At 43.7% G+C, this 15,519-nt stretch overlaps 1 protein-coding gene across 1 annotated transcript in view; it reads left to right on the top strand.

Moving 5' to 3' along the window:
• fat2 (FAT atypical cadherin 2) overlaps positions 1 to 15,519 on the top strand; it is a 101,785-nt gene that overhangs the window by 80,185 nt on the left and 6,081 nt on the right. The window contains exons 24-28 of the mRNA XM_019260966.2: positions 5,355 to 5,796; positions 8,083 to 8,236; positions 10,891 to 10,990; positions 11,080 to 11,228; positions 11,770 to 12,050. Of these exons, the coding sequence (XP_019116511.2) occupies positions 5,355 to 5,796; positions 8,083 to 8,236; positions 10,891 to 10,990; positions 11,080 to 11,228; positions 11,770 to 12,050 (1,126 nt within the window). The remainder of the gene's footprint in view (positions 1 to 5,354; positions 5,797 to 8,082; positions 8,237 to 10,890; positions 10,991 to 11,079; positions 11,229 to 11,769; positions 12,051 to 15,519) is intronic.

The following is a 15,519-nucleotide window of genomic DNA, read 5'->3' as shown; positions in this document are numbered from 1 at the left end:
GCATTCATCTCAAAGTAGTCCAAGGACGAACCGAGCGGAGACGACGTGCACGCCCGAGCCTGTTGTGTTCACCAGGCATAAAACTCTCCTTTCAGCGCGTCGCTTGGAAACGTCACAGCAGCTCAGGATGATAAAAACACACGAGCAGCAATTCAATTATGACTAACTGAACAAGAGAATCAATATTTTCATTCATTTGAAGGTGTAAATATTTGTTGCGTTCGAGCTGGCAGGTCATTTATTTTTCTGCTGCTGAGAGATTAAATCTCTTCCTGATTTTCTGCTTCTGTCAGTGTAATGTTGCTGTTTGACACTAATTTGCTATCAGGATGATAAAATCCGAGTGTGGCTGATTTCATCTACGGGAGTTCTCAGCGGGGAACGGGAAAGCTTTTCAATCCAAAATGTTTCCTGCTCCTGATCCACAAACACTTCAGCCGTGCCGACTGATATCATCTTTAATGTCAATATTATATCTGCCAGCAGTCGTGTTATCAACGCAGGTGTCAAAATGGCAGGTGTTTAAAATATCTGCTGAACATTTTGTGTCTAATCTGTTTGTCCTTTTCTGTGTTTACTGAAAACGCAGATCTTCTAATAGCAGAACGCTCCCGTGTCGCCTGTTGACACCCTCGGGGAAGTAAAATCAAACCCGATTTCAACTTGTGCAATTGCAGCAACAGTGACATTTCAGGCACTGTGCCCTTCTTCAGCGTGAAATACCAGCAGCGTCCTGGGCCTTTTCATATTGTGCCAGTGTGACAGTGAGAGAAAGATTCTGTTGTCAACTTTGTGATTTCCTCGTTTTTCTCTCCAAACCTGCCAAATCCTGCAGACGATCACACGTTTGAGGCTTGTCTGTCCTTTATCTCCGAGCGGCAGATTGTTTCATGTTTTTGTGTGTGTGCTAAATGCCTGATTGAATATCAGAGGCGGCGGTGAACTCCCACCCAGCACAACATTTCCAAGTTCCACAGCGGATTAGGAAGCACGTCCGGGTTTATTCTTCCCTGTTTTGTGTTTTCCCAGCGTAATCAGCTCATCAATGCCCTTTTTAAACTGGAGTTGTGATGACTGCTGGCACGTGAGCCACATGTTGCCCTTTCCACGCTGAGGGAAGCAGCGAGACTCCTGCAGGAGTCCAATTGAAAAAGCAGTCCTCGTGATTTATTGACGTGCTTCTTTGGAATTGCAGAGGAAAAAGGAAGATTCATCTCTGCGCTGCAATACAAGCTCTACTGTACCATATTAAACGTGCACGTTGAAAGGGAATAATGAATTGTTATATTCTTTGGGAGGCATGAATAATTCTCTAAAGCGATCACAAAAAACTCTTTCTATGGGACTGAAATGCAACGTGACGCCTTCCCTTGTGGGCTCTTCTCATTTGTGTCACATCCGTGTGCACTCATGCAGAATATTCAATCATTTTGATTCTCGGAAAAACTTCAAACAGCAGTGTTCAGTCTTTCCCAAGGTTCCACCTCTTGGGTTTTGGTTCTCGGCTCACACATGCATGAACGAGGTCCCTGCCTGATTTCACTGTGAAAACAAATGGCTTCAAAGGGAATATCTGAACATGGTCATCTGAGAAGTCCCTCGCCTGTTTCCTTTTTTCTTTTTGTGATGACTTCAGAGAAACTTCCTGGAGTTACAAGACGCTATTTGTGCGTTTCATACCCCTCAGGACACGAGCCGCCGTGCATCTCAGTCACTTTAAACCAGATCTCGCCATCAGAACGCTCCGTCAGGAGGCTCGTCTTCACAAAATACAAATTAAAGTTCAGACTTATTAGCTCATGCTAATTCTCTTTTATGTCTGGACGCCTCTTACTCCAAGTCGTCACTTTTGAAATGGAAATGTGGCGAGCCGGGCGGAGGTAAAGGTGACCTGTCAGTGGAGAGAAAACGTCGTCCTTGATGAAGATTGACAGCTAAGTGCTGACAGCAGAGCGGTTTGTGGACTCGACCAGGATGTAGATGAACACTGGTGTAGCATCGGTGGACCGACACTCATCCCACACTGTAATCTCTATAAACAGATCTGAGTAGTATTGGCCAATCATGTTTGAGCATGCTTATCCAAAGAGGGAAACAATCAATCTACAGTGCAACTAGGACACGTTAGTGCAGAAATAAGTACAGTGACAGCTCTAGAAGGTCGTTGATTTATCATCCTTAGTTGTTGGGAGAGGAGGTACTGAAGAGCTGGTGCCTGTATGAGGGCATTCAAGTAGCTGGTTGCAGTACCAGAGATGACTTTGTAGCGATTATTTGAATTTAATGCAGGTTTCTGCAGGTAGCCAGTGATCAGCGGGGTTGATTTTGGGGTTGATTGAAGACCAGGCACCCTGCTGCATTCTGGATCATCTGAAAGGGTTTCACTGTGCAGGCTGGGAGGCCCGTCAGGAGAGCGAGATGATCACAGCCTGTATCAGGAGTTGGGTAGCATGTTGAGTTACGTACGGCCTGATTGTTCTGATGTTGCGTGCAGGTAAACAGTCGAAAAAAGGCCAAAATGACAAAATTCTGGGAAACTGGAAACCAGCTGTCGTCTGACAATGATTTATCTTTTTATTACATTCATATGCAGATAAATGTTTACAGAGATTAGATTATGGATCTAGATTCTTGCGTTGCAAATTCATAATCTGACAAAAACTGGTGCACAGGCGATCAAGTCTTGGCCTGGATATTTATTATCTGTAGCTACAGTGCAACCCACAAAACTGTCATCAGATGATCACGGATGCGTTCCCGCGATCTTCCTGCGAGCAGGAACGACCTCAGCGTCTTTCTCAAGGACAAAGTGTGGAGAGCAAAACGTGACCTTTCACGTAACGGACAAAGCTTTTCCTGTGATACCAAAGTTATTATGTAGCACAACAAACGAGTGAGCGTGCTCAGTGAAGCCTCCTGCATGCTCTGCTGTGCACATACATCACATGCAAGCACAACACATGATCGTAGCAGCCGTTACTGAAGACTGAGCTTTGCCCGGCAGTATTAAAGCTCCCTGCAGGAAGCTTGCAGCGTTTGCGCTCAGGGTGTGTGATTTATGGAGTCATGAAGCACTGCTGCTGTAGAGTTTCAGTCCCTGCGGAGTTTGACTTGACACGGTGCCCGCGCTGCATCGGCTGTGCTGATACTGTAAAAATCCTGAATGCGTCACACCGTGCTATCTGCCTTCAAATATCCACCATAAATCACACCAAGCCATGTGAAATAGATTAAAAGACAAGCGACAGGCGCCTCGGATGTCTTGAGATTTTGACTTGTTCTTCTGCCAGCGCTTCAGCATCTTCCCATGATAAGCCAACGCCAGAGCAGCCCTCATCTCCCTCCTCTCCTCTCCTCTGTATGCTGTCATTGATCCCTGTGAAGATTTTGGGTGATCCGTCTCTACAAAAATTAATCATCCCTGTTGGATGTTAAATCATCCCAGCCACAGGGGAACAGTATCGCTTCGAGAACACCCTGCAGAGCCTGAATGCTCAACGACCTGTCCGCGCTATCCCTCCGAGTTTTATAGAAAGCAGAAAAATAAAAATAGATCTGCCAAAAATAAATAAAAAAAGAAAAGAGCTCATTGTCCTGCAGCAATTAAAAAAGCAGGAGCCGAGCAGGTCGGTATCAATAATTCATCACAGCTCCCAGTTTGATGGGGTGGTGCTCGGCAATTTTGCAAAATACACACTTCATCTGTTTATTTAATGGGGAAGATATGAGGAGCTTTCCGTTACATAAAGAAAACATGAATAAAAAAAATAAAAGAATCTGCTGGCTTGTTAGTTTGTGGGAACGCTGAGCGTGCAGAAATGTTAAGAGGCTCCCGCTCATGTTGCTGAAATGCTGAACAAATGTGTAACTGCGCCCTGCGTGCCGCTGGACAGGAGGAACACGTGGAGCTGACAGCATGAATGTAATAATATTGATAATAATATTTAAAAAGGTGTTTGTGTCAGAGATTTGAATGTTGGAAGGGAGGAGGGCAGCTTCAGAGGAGGCTCTGGTTCGGTGCTTGGTCCTGGGTGATGGAGTCAGGACGTTAGTATCAGATGAACGGAGGAGGCTGCAGGATGTGATTGTGGCGATGGAGTCAGTGGGGTAGGAAGGGGCCTGGTTCTGGAGGGCTGTGGAACCAGGAGCCAGTCGAGGTTCTGGAGGACAGGGGTGATGTGGTCGCCCCGGGTGCAGGTGTGGGTGAACAGACGGAGTTTGTACTGTAGTTTATTTAAAGTTTTGGATGGTGTGCCGTCAGTTCTGGAGGTGATGAAGGAGGATGAGACTGATGAGGGTGTAGCTGTCAGGATGAAGCATATTCTGGAGACCATCGCAGTGGGTCCCTCTTTCATGGAGTCCGCCACGTTGAACCACCATATTTCTACAGTAGCCCAGAATGGACAAAACAACTAAAACCAAACACTGGATCTACATAAGTCCTTTTGTGTTTATATCTAGTTTTGCAGCCGCTGTAGTTTCTCCTTCCTTCTCCAACTTTGGTACATGCATACCAATTTTCCATCTCTCCATACTAACACAGGAGGGTAAAACGTCTAAATATCGATATCTCAAAATAAAGAAGGTTCAATCTACAACATGAAATCATGCCATTTAACAACGATTATGTAACGTTCTGCATTCAACGCATTTTCACCAAGACGTCTTCTGACCTTCAAACCAACCAAATCGATGTTTCCGGAGCAGAAAATTTGCTGTAATTTGAGCAAAAGAAATCAATATAACATGTTGCATAACCATAAAACAACAAAGAATAAAACTGCACGTTAAATGTCACAGAATGTGTAAACACATGAGGACGAGTGCGTTTAACACATCCAGATGTTTAGCAGAGGACGTCTGGAACTGAAACGCGTCTCCTCCGTTTAATTCAATCAAGTGTAAATAAAAGAAAACGACCGCGCTGCTGCCTGAAGGCAAACATCCATAAGACAGTGTTGTGTTTAGACATTTATACTTTAGAATAACACAGTTCAAAACAATATTACCTGAGAGATTCCTCTTTATTGAGTTTGTTATGAGCATATAAACAATATCAAATTAAACTGACAGTTCGGTTTTCCCATAAGCAAAGACAAATAACTTCAAATGAAAGTTTGAACTCCGTCTCTCGTCCTTAACTTCCCTCACACTCCCAGACGAGGGAGAAAGAATGAATAAAACTCTTTATATAACGTGTTATCTGGATCCTCCACAAAGCTCATCGGTCCATCATATCTAACTTGACAAGTTTCAAGGTTCTGGGTTTATTTCCTTCATTGGGCCTCAGCTTCGATGTTTCTGGTAAATTAAAAGTTTTGTTTCTTCTCTTGTTGCTCGTTTTCCTTCTTCAGCTGACGGATGGACAGCTGTGCTTCAGGTACAGCTGTGGAAACGCCTCCCCCGGTTCATTACTGATCAGATCTGATCCAGTGTCAGATGGCCAGTGGCACAGCGTCCTGCTGGAGGTCAACTCCACCACCATGAGACTGACCCTGGACCAGCACCATCCAGCCTTCACCAGTCTGTCCGAGCCGTGCCGCCTGATGCGCTCCCACGGTGCTCTGCTCTTCGCTTCGTCCTCTCCGGAGGTCCATCAGCGTCCACATAATTTCATCGGCTGCCTAGAAGCTCTGGAGCTGAACGGGGAGCAAATAAGAGTCGGCGACACGTCGGAATGGGCCGGGCCGGGGAGCAGGAGGGTGTTCGGTGTGTACCAGTGCTGTGGCAAGGCCGGAGCCTGCGAGAACAACCCCTGTCAGAACGGAGGGGTCTGTGAGGAGGAGACCAGCGGAGGTGAGTTCACTGAAGAGGTCTCAAGTCTGAAAACTTGACCTGCTTCATCCGGACTGTTTGATTTACAGTGGCCTGGCAACATGAGCAGACAGTGCACAGGGGTTATGTGTTATGTCACCTTTTTTCCAGCCATGCCCACGTCACACCACAAAAGATCTTGTGAGATGTCTTCAGTAGGAACCATTGACATACTGTATATAAAGATGGATGACATATTTTCTCACAAAATAAAGTCAAAATGTCCCAGATACGAGCCGAGCATCAAATAACTTTATGAACCCAAACGTATCCAAGAAAAGAACACTCCAACATACATCAACTACCTAAAGGGCACATCAGTTACATCAGGTTCTGTATTATTACACAGGCGAGAAGTCGAACTAAAAAGAGTTTTCAGACAGATTTGTTTCCTCATGGGACTCTTAGCTCTTTATGGCCTGTGACTGCGAACTTTATTACCGTCAAATTGGCTGAATGCATCAGTTCAAAAGCTAAAAAACTGGTGTCAGAGAGGAGCAATTACATTGTCTTCCTTTTTTTTTGCATTGTGTATCATAAAATAGGATGTCTCGTGGCCTTATTCTTAAGGGAGAACAGCATCCGATAAGCACACCTGCAATTTTACAGATAAAAGAGCAGGAGCTTTAAAATAATATTATTCTTGTAAGTCTCTGTGAGATTGTGGCACAGGCGATGTGTTCTTTTTCTCAAAAGGTGGATATGAAACCAAACATAAAGCTGCGAAGACGATACACATCTGCGTGCTTTGGGAGAAGTGTAAACAATCGTACCGCACAGTTGTTATCGGGAACCTGACGCCTGCTGGGGGATTTACCTGTTGGGTCACTGAGCGGCATAATTTTAAGAAAATCTCTTGTTGGCCCCCGTGGACTCAGGACACGAGGTTACAGCCAGGTGTTACTTTCTCAGGATTCTCTTCATCATCTCGTCAAATCACATTTTCTGTTATGCTTCAGGCTCAAAGCGAGTAAATATTATTTCCCAGAAGATCCTTCCAGGTCAAACAAATGTAATCAGACAGGCGGCAGAAAACAATGAAGGCCGTGGATGTTTCTTTATTTCTTCAAGTCGTCCCCCTGCTGCTTCACTGAGGCTGCAGGAAGTCACAGAACAGACGGAGACAGTGAGGCTTCACTTTTGAGGTCTTGATTTATTAAGTGAAGTAACAAAGAAACTCCACAGTACTTCAGTGAAAGATCTACTTACCAGCTTTTGGTGCTTTCATTATGCCATGTTCTGTTTCTGCAGTGAACTGGTGTGTGCTCATATTGTATGCATTAGCTCATTAAAGATGTACCAGTCTGGCTTTTGTCGAGGTCGCAAAGCCAATTATTGGAACTTCAAGCTTAAATCAGATCAGATTTTATTTGTAGAGCCCAGAGTCACAAAGTCCATTTTCCTCTGAGGCTTTACAATCTGTACAGGGAGTGACACCCTCTGTCCTTAGACCCTCGGTTCGAGTGAGGAAAAACTTGCCCACAAAAAACTTTTAACAGGGAAAAAAGGTGGAAGAAACCTCAGGAAGAGCCACAGAGGAGGGATCCCTCTCCCAGGACGGACAGACGTGCAATAGATGTCACGTGTACAGGACATTTATGTACAGTGTAGCTATAAGAGCTAAATTTCAGGTGGTCGGACATTAAGTGTGCGTTTGGTGGCTCGATCCATCGACCCGATGTTTCTTTGATCAGAAAAAGTCGACCAGAAGACAAATAAACAGACAGATCATCAGTCAATAAAATGAATCATTTTTCCACCTCTAACTTCACAGCCAGGGACTTTACACTGAGGAGTAATTCACCTGTTTTGTTTTTCCAAATCTCCTTTTTATTAGTAATAACATGAGAGTGAGAGTCCTATCACTTCCTCAGGAAACAGCTTGTGTCCTTCTGGTCCATTTCAGACTCCGCTGGGTGTAAATTGGTCCGCTGTCCTCTCAGGTGGTTTTCTAATAAATAATAAAAAGAATTTTAAAAAATAAAAGCTCTTATGAGGAAACGTGATGTTGATTTTTCTCTTTACATCAGTGAGACTGTTTCTGTAGACGGACACCTGTGTCGCTGCTCATTACATCTGCAGCAGGAGCAAAAACAAATGACATGAACCTGCTGTTGAACCGTGTTGGAGGTTTAACTATCAGAAAGACGTTAGTGTTGTCTGGCTGGATCAGGTTGACCTTTGCTTTGATTATTTACTGCCTGCTGGGGGATCTTTGATCAGTAGCTCTTGTCTCAGACGTCTGGGTGTGTTTTATTTACTCCGCAGAGCTGCGCTGCAGGTGTGCAGGACTCTTCCACGGCGCCCGCTGTGAATTGGCCGACAACCCGTGTGCCTCCCAGCCATGTGCCCACGGCAGGGTGTGCGTGCCCAAGGCTCAGGGTTACATGTGCAACTGCTCGCTGGACAACGCTGAAGCACGGTAAACAAACACACACACACACATTTTATTTATTCACGTTTTAAATCAATAATGCATCATGTGTTTGCTGTGTAAAACTACAGCTCATGCTGTAAAAGAGGAGTTTGGTTTCACTAGTGTTCGTGTCTTCTTCATGAAGAAAATGTAAAAAAAAAAGATGTTCAAAACATCTGAAGTGATTCATTATCGGCCAACGAGACACTAATCAAAGATAGTTTGATCACTAATTAGCCGTTTATGTAAGAATTACAGCTACAACATGTAAGAATTCAGTTTAACGTGATAGGTATTACTCAGATTTTCATAAAGTTTAGAACAAATTGGGGTTTCTTGGCTATGAACACGATTTCCTGCTTCAAAACATCTTTTTCACTTCTTCATCACACAGCTTCTGTTTATTTGAAATGACGGCACGCACTGATAAAGTCACACATCTTATAGTGGCTGACTCCAAATGGAAAAGGTCTCACTGTCTCTGCCAATACTTGATAATATAATATATAGAATAATAATCTGCAGTCAGCATCACTGTCCCCTGAGCAGCACATTAAAGGACTAATGTGGTCAACAAGACTTTGGTCCAGTCCAAATTATTGTTCTATGTGTGTGTGCGACAACACAAACCTAGAAATGAAACATTTTCTGTTGCTTTTGGTTGATCCGCTGTAGCTGCACAAGAAGAAGCATCTTGTTAAAGTCAGGGTACATGGATGAGACTACAACCTGAAGAGCAGATGAGGACAGAGAGAGGAAGGTGAAGCAGCTGCTGTAAGACTGCAGAGCTCTTAGTGCCAAAACAAACTTTTAATGGACGTAATTTGACCGTGCACAATTGCCAATAAGGATTACGTGGTGGCTCGTTTCACGGCTGCAGGCTGCAGCGCTCTCATTCAATACTGGTCCAAATTCAAAAGCTGTTATCCCCATTTGTCACTTTGACACAAAAACATGAGAAAATAAGGCTCAGGTTGAAAAAGTGACCCTTTAACAATCAGAGAAGAAAATCCGCTTTGTTTGTGTTTTTGAAATATGAGCCGTTACGCTGCCTGCGCAGACAGCTCGCCTGATTAAAGTAAAGCGTGGTCAAACAGATGACACGCACGCACATGGCATCATAATTACATACACAGACACTTTATCACGATTCCAGCAAGGCCAACCAGCGCAACCCTCATTATATGCAGCATCACTTTCACCAAAGCACATGCCTGCGTTCCGAAAAAGCCGCTTATGGCCTTGAATTTGCATGCATATATGATTGGGCTCTACCTATAACACACGCTGTCAGACGCACACATCGCCCTCGCAACCAGCCAGCTGTATTCCACTCACACCACCGACGGCTGACAAAGAGAACAGCCGCGTTCAAATGAAATTACAGCGGCACATTTGCATATTCCTCTTTTCATTAAAGCAGCCTGTGGAATCACGCCTTTCCTTTGGGGCATTAACAGGCGTCCACGTTCGCGGGAAGGTTTTGATTAACTCTGTGAATGAAAAATGACCACCAGCGGATCGTAATTGGAGGAAGTGGTGGAAAACACGCAGATGTTTTATCACGCTTTTTTTTAAGCAGCCTAATAATTATCTTAACATGTGCATCACATACTAATCAGTCTGCGCCGTGGATGGCAGCACATATGCTCTCACTTTGTCTTGTAACTGTTAGAATATTCTTTCAGTGCAGTACGGCGCGTGAATCCAACACCCTGGACATGAGTGGGTGAAGCTCAGCAATGTAAAATAAAATGATGCAGCAGCACTTTGCAATCAGAGCTCTTGCAAGTGGGTCCTCGGGGTCGTGTGTGGGGGGCCCAGGAAGATGGAGGGTGAAGCTCTCGGTATCATCAGCCAAACTCAACATTAACTCATGGACGAGCTTTTGTCCCCTGCTCTTCACTGGAGCACTGCTCAGACCTCTTCACAGTCATATCGCAGTGATTTTTTTTGGCCACAATCTGGACGATTTACTGAGCTGAAAAGTTCAAGTGATGGAAAAACACGCACATAAATGTTTGATCCTGAACTTTTTGATCCTGAATTAAATTTCAGTTTCAAGTGAAGGATAGCTTTGATTGATGTGTAGCCTAAAGGGAAAAGTCCCCTAGCTTCAGGCCATTTCAGACTCTTTCGAAACTCGAGCCTCACTTTCCATCGTTTTTTTATTTTTTTTTTACTTTTGTCTTGTCAAGCTGATATTTTATCTTACCCTTCATCATCAGACAAATTAGTCTGGAACCTCTCAATACATTTTTGTTTTTCAAGCCCAAAATTGCCCAAGTGGTTAGACCTACAACCAGTCAGAGCAATGCAACGTGTGGTTGTTTAACTTTGACAAATCCAGTTGGAATCTATCTTGGCAGCCACCTTGTTGTTTATGAACGTGCCTCAACAGCCAGTAAGGCGACACTCCTCTGTACAGTCATTGTATCAAACCGTACTGGATTAACGGTTGGGATTTGCCCAACAGATGGGTGGCCAAACACATCTGCCAGAGCAAGTAAAGGTTTTGTTTGGGGAGCTAACATGGCTACAGACCTACATGACCTACAGACATTTAGTTAACGTGTATAACCACCATCCACCAAATAACATAACATTACATGCACACAAGAAAAAGCACAGCAGATTTAAATCTTTTTTTATTCTTACAGGTGCCACAATCTGATCGAACTCTGTTCACCCAATCCGTGTCCCGGAGGCTTCGACTGTAAAGTCACTGACGGCTCCATCCACTGTGACCCGCTGCCCCAGGTCAGTCAGAATATCATGATACATCATATATTCTTTCAGTGCCTTTGTCGAAAGTGGCACAAATTTCTATTGTCGCGTCCGTCCATCAGGTATCTCCCATGATCGGCTATGTAGAAATCATGGAGATCGGCGCCAGCGTGCTCGGATTGCTCTTCTTGGTCGGCATCTTTGTTTGCGTCAGGAAACGTTACGTTCAGCAGAAGAAGAAAAAACCCGTCTGTGTCCAGGACTCCAACGGGTAAGAGCTGATTTTTCTGTCTAAAATATCCCCATTAAAAAAAAAAACATTACAAATGCTGTTTCAAGTGTTTAAACAACGTGTCAGGAGATTTCAAACTCCTTTCTAGTAGCACAAATAGAAAAACCTGTCCTCCAGCTTTCTTGACTTTCTGTATATAATGTTATAAATCCTTTGAACATCCAAGGGGAAAGTAGCCAACAAGGAAGAGAAAGAAACTTTTATTCCATCAACAAAGAATTTCTTCAATTATACAACTGTGAAGCTGTTCAGGGGCGTCAGAGGAACCTCTTGGAAATATGTTTCACTTGCAACAGAGCAGGCTAAAAATCGATCCGCTTCCCAGTTTCTGAAACACAATTTTTTACATTCTCCTCCGACATCCCAAACATGTAGACAGGCACATAGCTCAACTGTGCATCCAGCTGTCACTAAGCAACACTATCCTCCATTTGGAGTCCGTGTTTCTGTCCATAAACAACAATGATACACTCCATAAAGATTCATATTTAACTGAAAACATATTTGTTCACACTTGCAGCTACTTCCAGCACAGCCTGGCCAAGAGCCTCAAAGCCAACAACCAGGAAGGCAACCCCATAGAGATGAACTCGTTGGTCGGCCCCATCAACGACCTCGATCACTCGCCGTTCCGGTCGCTTCGTCCGAAAAGTCAGATCAGTTCATCGGGAGGCGTGGTTTCCTCTCCGAAGACGCAGGGTCCGGTCGTGTGCAGCGTTGCTCCAAACCTCCCCGCCAGGCCACCGTCCAGCTCCGACACTGACTCCATCAGGAAGAACCACTGGGACATGGACTACGAAGGTGAGTTGTGACGTTGTGTTTCTTCTGCAAGACCAAGATGCACTGATGTTGGTTTTTTAAATACACACCGGCATCACAATTCTTTAAAAATGAAGTAAAATTACAAATATCTGTGTCAAAATGACAGTACTGATTGGGTTATTGTTCTTATAGTTCCAGGAAAATACTTTATATAAAAGGAGAAACTGAAAAATGTCACAATATGTTCTTATTTTTGGTTTTCTGAGAGGCTTTTCCATTTGTTCCAGCTAATAGTAGCTCTATTTTATTTGACGGTATCGTCAGTAGCTCGAGTACATGCTCCAAAGCCAGGCGGTGATATAGGAAAGGTCAGGACGGGCTGCATTATTCAGTCATTCAAGGTCACTGTAAACAAGCATTTCATTTTCATGCAGAGTGGTGCATCATGGGAAACACTGAACCGCCTTTAGAGTCATCCGTCAACACCTAACGCTGATTAAACTCCAGACGGAGAAGCGTTCATATTCAGCCTGATGGGACGCGATAACATCAGTAAACAGCCAGATTTCTCTGTTTTCATCTCTCAGCATGTCTTTATTTTCCACTTTCTCTCCGTGATTGATCCTCTCTCCTTCCCCCCGTCTCTCTCCTCTTCTACGTTCTTCTATCCCGTGTGATTCCCTCCTTTATCCACATCTTCTGTTTTCTGCTTTCCCCTCGCTCCCAACCTTTTCAAAATCCCTCTCGTTGGGCTTCATGCAAGAGTCATGAACAGATTTATTCAGTCAGATGTGCCTGAAGTGAAATCGATCCATCCAGAGTAAATAAAAAGAATGCATTAAATCACGAGATTTAGTTTTAAAGTGCAGCTTTTATCGCAGTAAACCGAGATGATGACGTCAAACATTCAGTGTCTCATCTTGTATTTCATTTCCACCTCGCGCCTCCCTTCATCTCCCTCCAGTCCGTTTGTCTCGTCCTCCTTCCATTCATCACACTTACTTCATTCCTTTCTCCTCTTTTGTTCTCCGTCACTCTCCTTTGCCTTCCTCACGTTCTTCTCCTGCTTGCAGCAATTATTATTTTTTTTCTTCCATTGAAGAAATCAATACAGCTCAGCCGTGACTCATATTCATTCACCGCAATGGGCTTTTTTTTTCGAGGCGGATCAGGCGTTCGTCATGCAATCGCTCTCCAGGCAACGCCCGCCTGGCAGGTCATTCATCTGCTTGACCTTATCGCGGAGAATGAAGGACACGTTCCTCTCGTTCTACACTTGTTATCCAGGCTCCTTCTTAGAGGGCACGGCAGCTGAATCCGCTACGCAGATCCCGGTACTATGAGCTAAATCTGTGACATGCTCTGCAGGGGAGTTCAGGTGACTCACCTGAGATGCCCCAAAAACAGCATCAAAGAGTTGCAGGATGGGAAAAAAAAAAATTAATTAGGCCTTCTTCTATCACCATCACTATTAAATTGGTGATAAAGCATCCAATCAAACTGTCAGCCATCATGAAACGATTTATCAAATGTCAAGATATTAAATTATATGTTGCCGGAGAGAGAAAAAAAAGAACATACGAGCACGAAATAAGATTTTGTACCAGAAATTATAACTTTTTAACATGAGGCTGTCGACAACAAAATATTAAAATATTTGTTGTCAACATCCCTGAGAAGCAGCTTCATTTAAAAACGTCCAAAACTTAAAGACATGTTCAAAGATGCAGTGAGGCGTAGTCTATATTTGTCTTGCCGTGACCAAATGAAATTAAAAAACACCAAAACCGGGGCAGTTGGTAGCGTAGTGGTTTATGCGGCCGACCCGTGTGTTGAGGCTACAGTCCTCGCTGCAGCCGGCCCCGGTTCGAGTCCCGCATCGGACGGCCTTTGCTGCCTATCTTCCTGTCTATCTTCAGCTGTCCTATCGATAAAAAGGCATAAAGACCAAAAACACTTTTCCGACCTGCAAAAACATGAACACAGTTTCCTGTTTTTAAAAAACTCACTGCTGTGTTTAACAGATACGCACTGGAGGAAGAAATAGTGCATTCGTTGGGGACTATTTTCAGCGGCGCATTAATCCACATTTGATGCGGCAGCAGGACAGAGTCTAAATAAACTTCAGTGTTTTCAGAGTTATGAAGAAACCCAGTTTGACTCGCTGATGTGTTTTAATGCACCTCTGTGGCTCAGAGCAGGAGACTTTGTTCATTTCATATCCCGTTTAAATAGAAAAGTTTTACCTCACTGTCAAAGTGCTGATTACTTACAACGTCTCTGTTTGGTCGAGTCGGTGCAGAGCAGGAGGATTAATGCTGATGCCAAATATTTAATTAATCATCCAAATTTTCTGACTGGAAACTGAAATCCACGTTGCTCTGCCGTCAAAACATGCAGAAAGTTCCAGATATTCGCCTCAAAACCAAATTTTAAACATGCAGAAAGTTCCAGATATTCGCCTCAAAACCAAATTTTTTACTTTTAAATGGAAATTTCATTAACAAATTAAAATTTTTGTCTTTTTTTCAAGGCAGTTTAATAAAGCATGCCTCGAGTCGTGTCACAAATTTGGTATTTAAAAATAAATGATGGTGAATTTGAATTTAAATTGTTTGAATTTAAATTATGCTCAAACCAACACTGAAATAACCTCCTGGCATCCGGCATAAATAATTATGACTTTCATTTTCCTTTATATGCACCGTGTCACTGCTCAGAGTCTCCAAACTGACTTCACAGGTAAAATGCAAAGACCTTAACAAATGAACAAAACTGTGAAAAAACAGTTTCCTTCTCATTTCACGAGGCCTTGAATTCTCTTTTCATTCTCTCTCTTTCTTTCCCACTTGGATTAAGTTTGACAAACGATTCAGCTTCAGGTGAAAAGTTGGCTCCAAGTTGAGCTCGGTTTAAGTGAACACATTATTTTAAATTAACGAGCGTGCCATTCATTATCGATATCACAGCCCGAGGCTGATCCGTGACTTCGTCAAGCGATGGCTTCCTACTGAGACCGCAGTGTAAGAGATGTGGCACAAGATCCACAGTCCTCATTATGCGCAGAAACGAAAAGATACAAACTGCAGACCAAGCTGCTACACAGCAGCAGAAGGGAGGTGGACTGTGTGGATGCTGGGCATGCAAATCCTGAGAAAGTAACAGGAAAAAAGAAAGATTGAAAGATTCTGGCTTTGGTTAAATAAAAAGTGAACACATTCTTTCTTGGGGGGAAGCAAACTCAGACCCCAGCCTCCTCTCGAGGTGAAATGTTTTCTCTCGGGGCGTCTAACAGCGGGATGAGAGGCTAGTACTGTACAACACACACCACGTGTCCACCATCAAAAGTTTCCCCCGCTGTGTGTCGTCATGCTTCCACCACCAGTGACCGATTGAATGTGAGCTCCTCCTGAAAGCTCTTGAAGATATTGAGCTGAACTTCTCAAATTTATTTAATGAAAAGATGGTGCAGTTTGGTGGGTGTCTATTAACATTACAAGGCCTGTGA

This window comes from Larimichthys crocea, chromosome I (genome assembly GCF_000972845.2).
Source record: "Larimichthys crocea isolate SSNF chromosome I, L_crocea_2.0, whole genome shotgun sequence".
In the NCBI taxonomy this organism is placed as follows: Eukaryota; Metazoa; Chordata; class Actinopteri; family Sciaenidae; genus Larimichthys; species Larimichthys crocea.
Note: the sequence above shows the minus strand (reverse complement) of the source record. Positions and strands in the feature narration are given on the sequence as shown.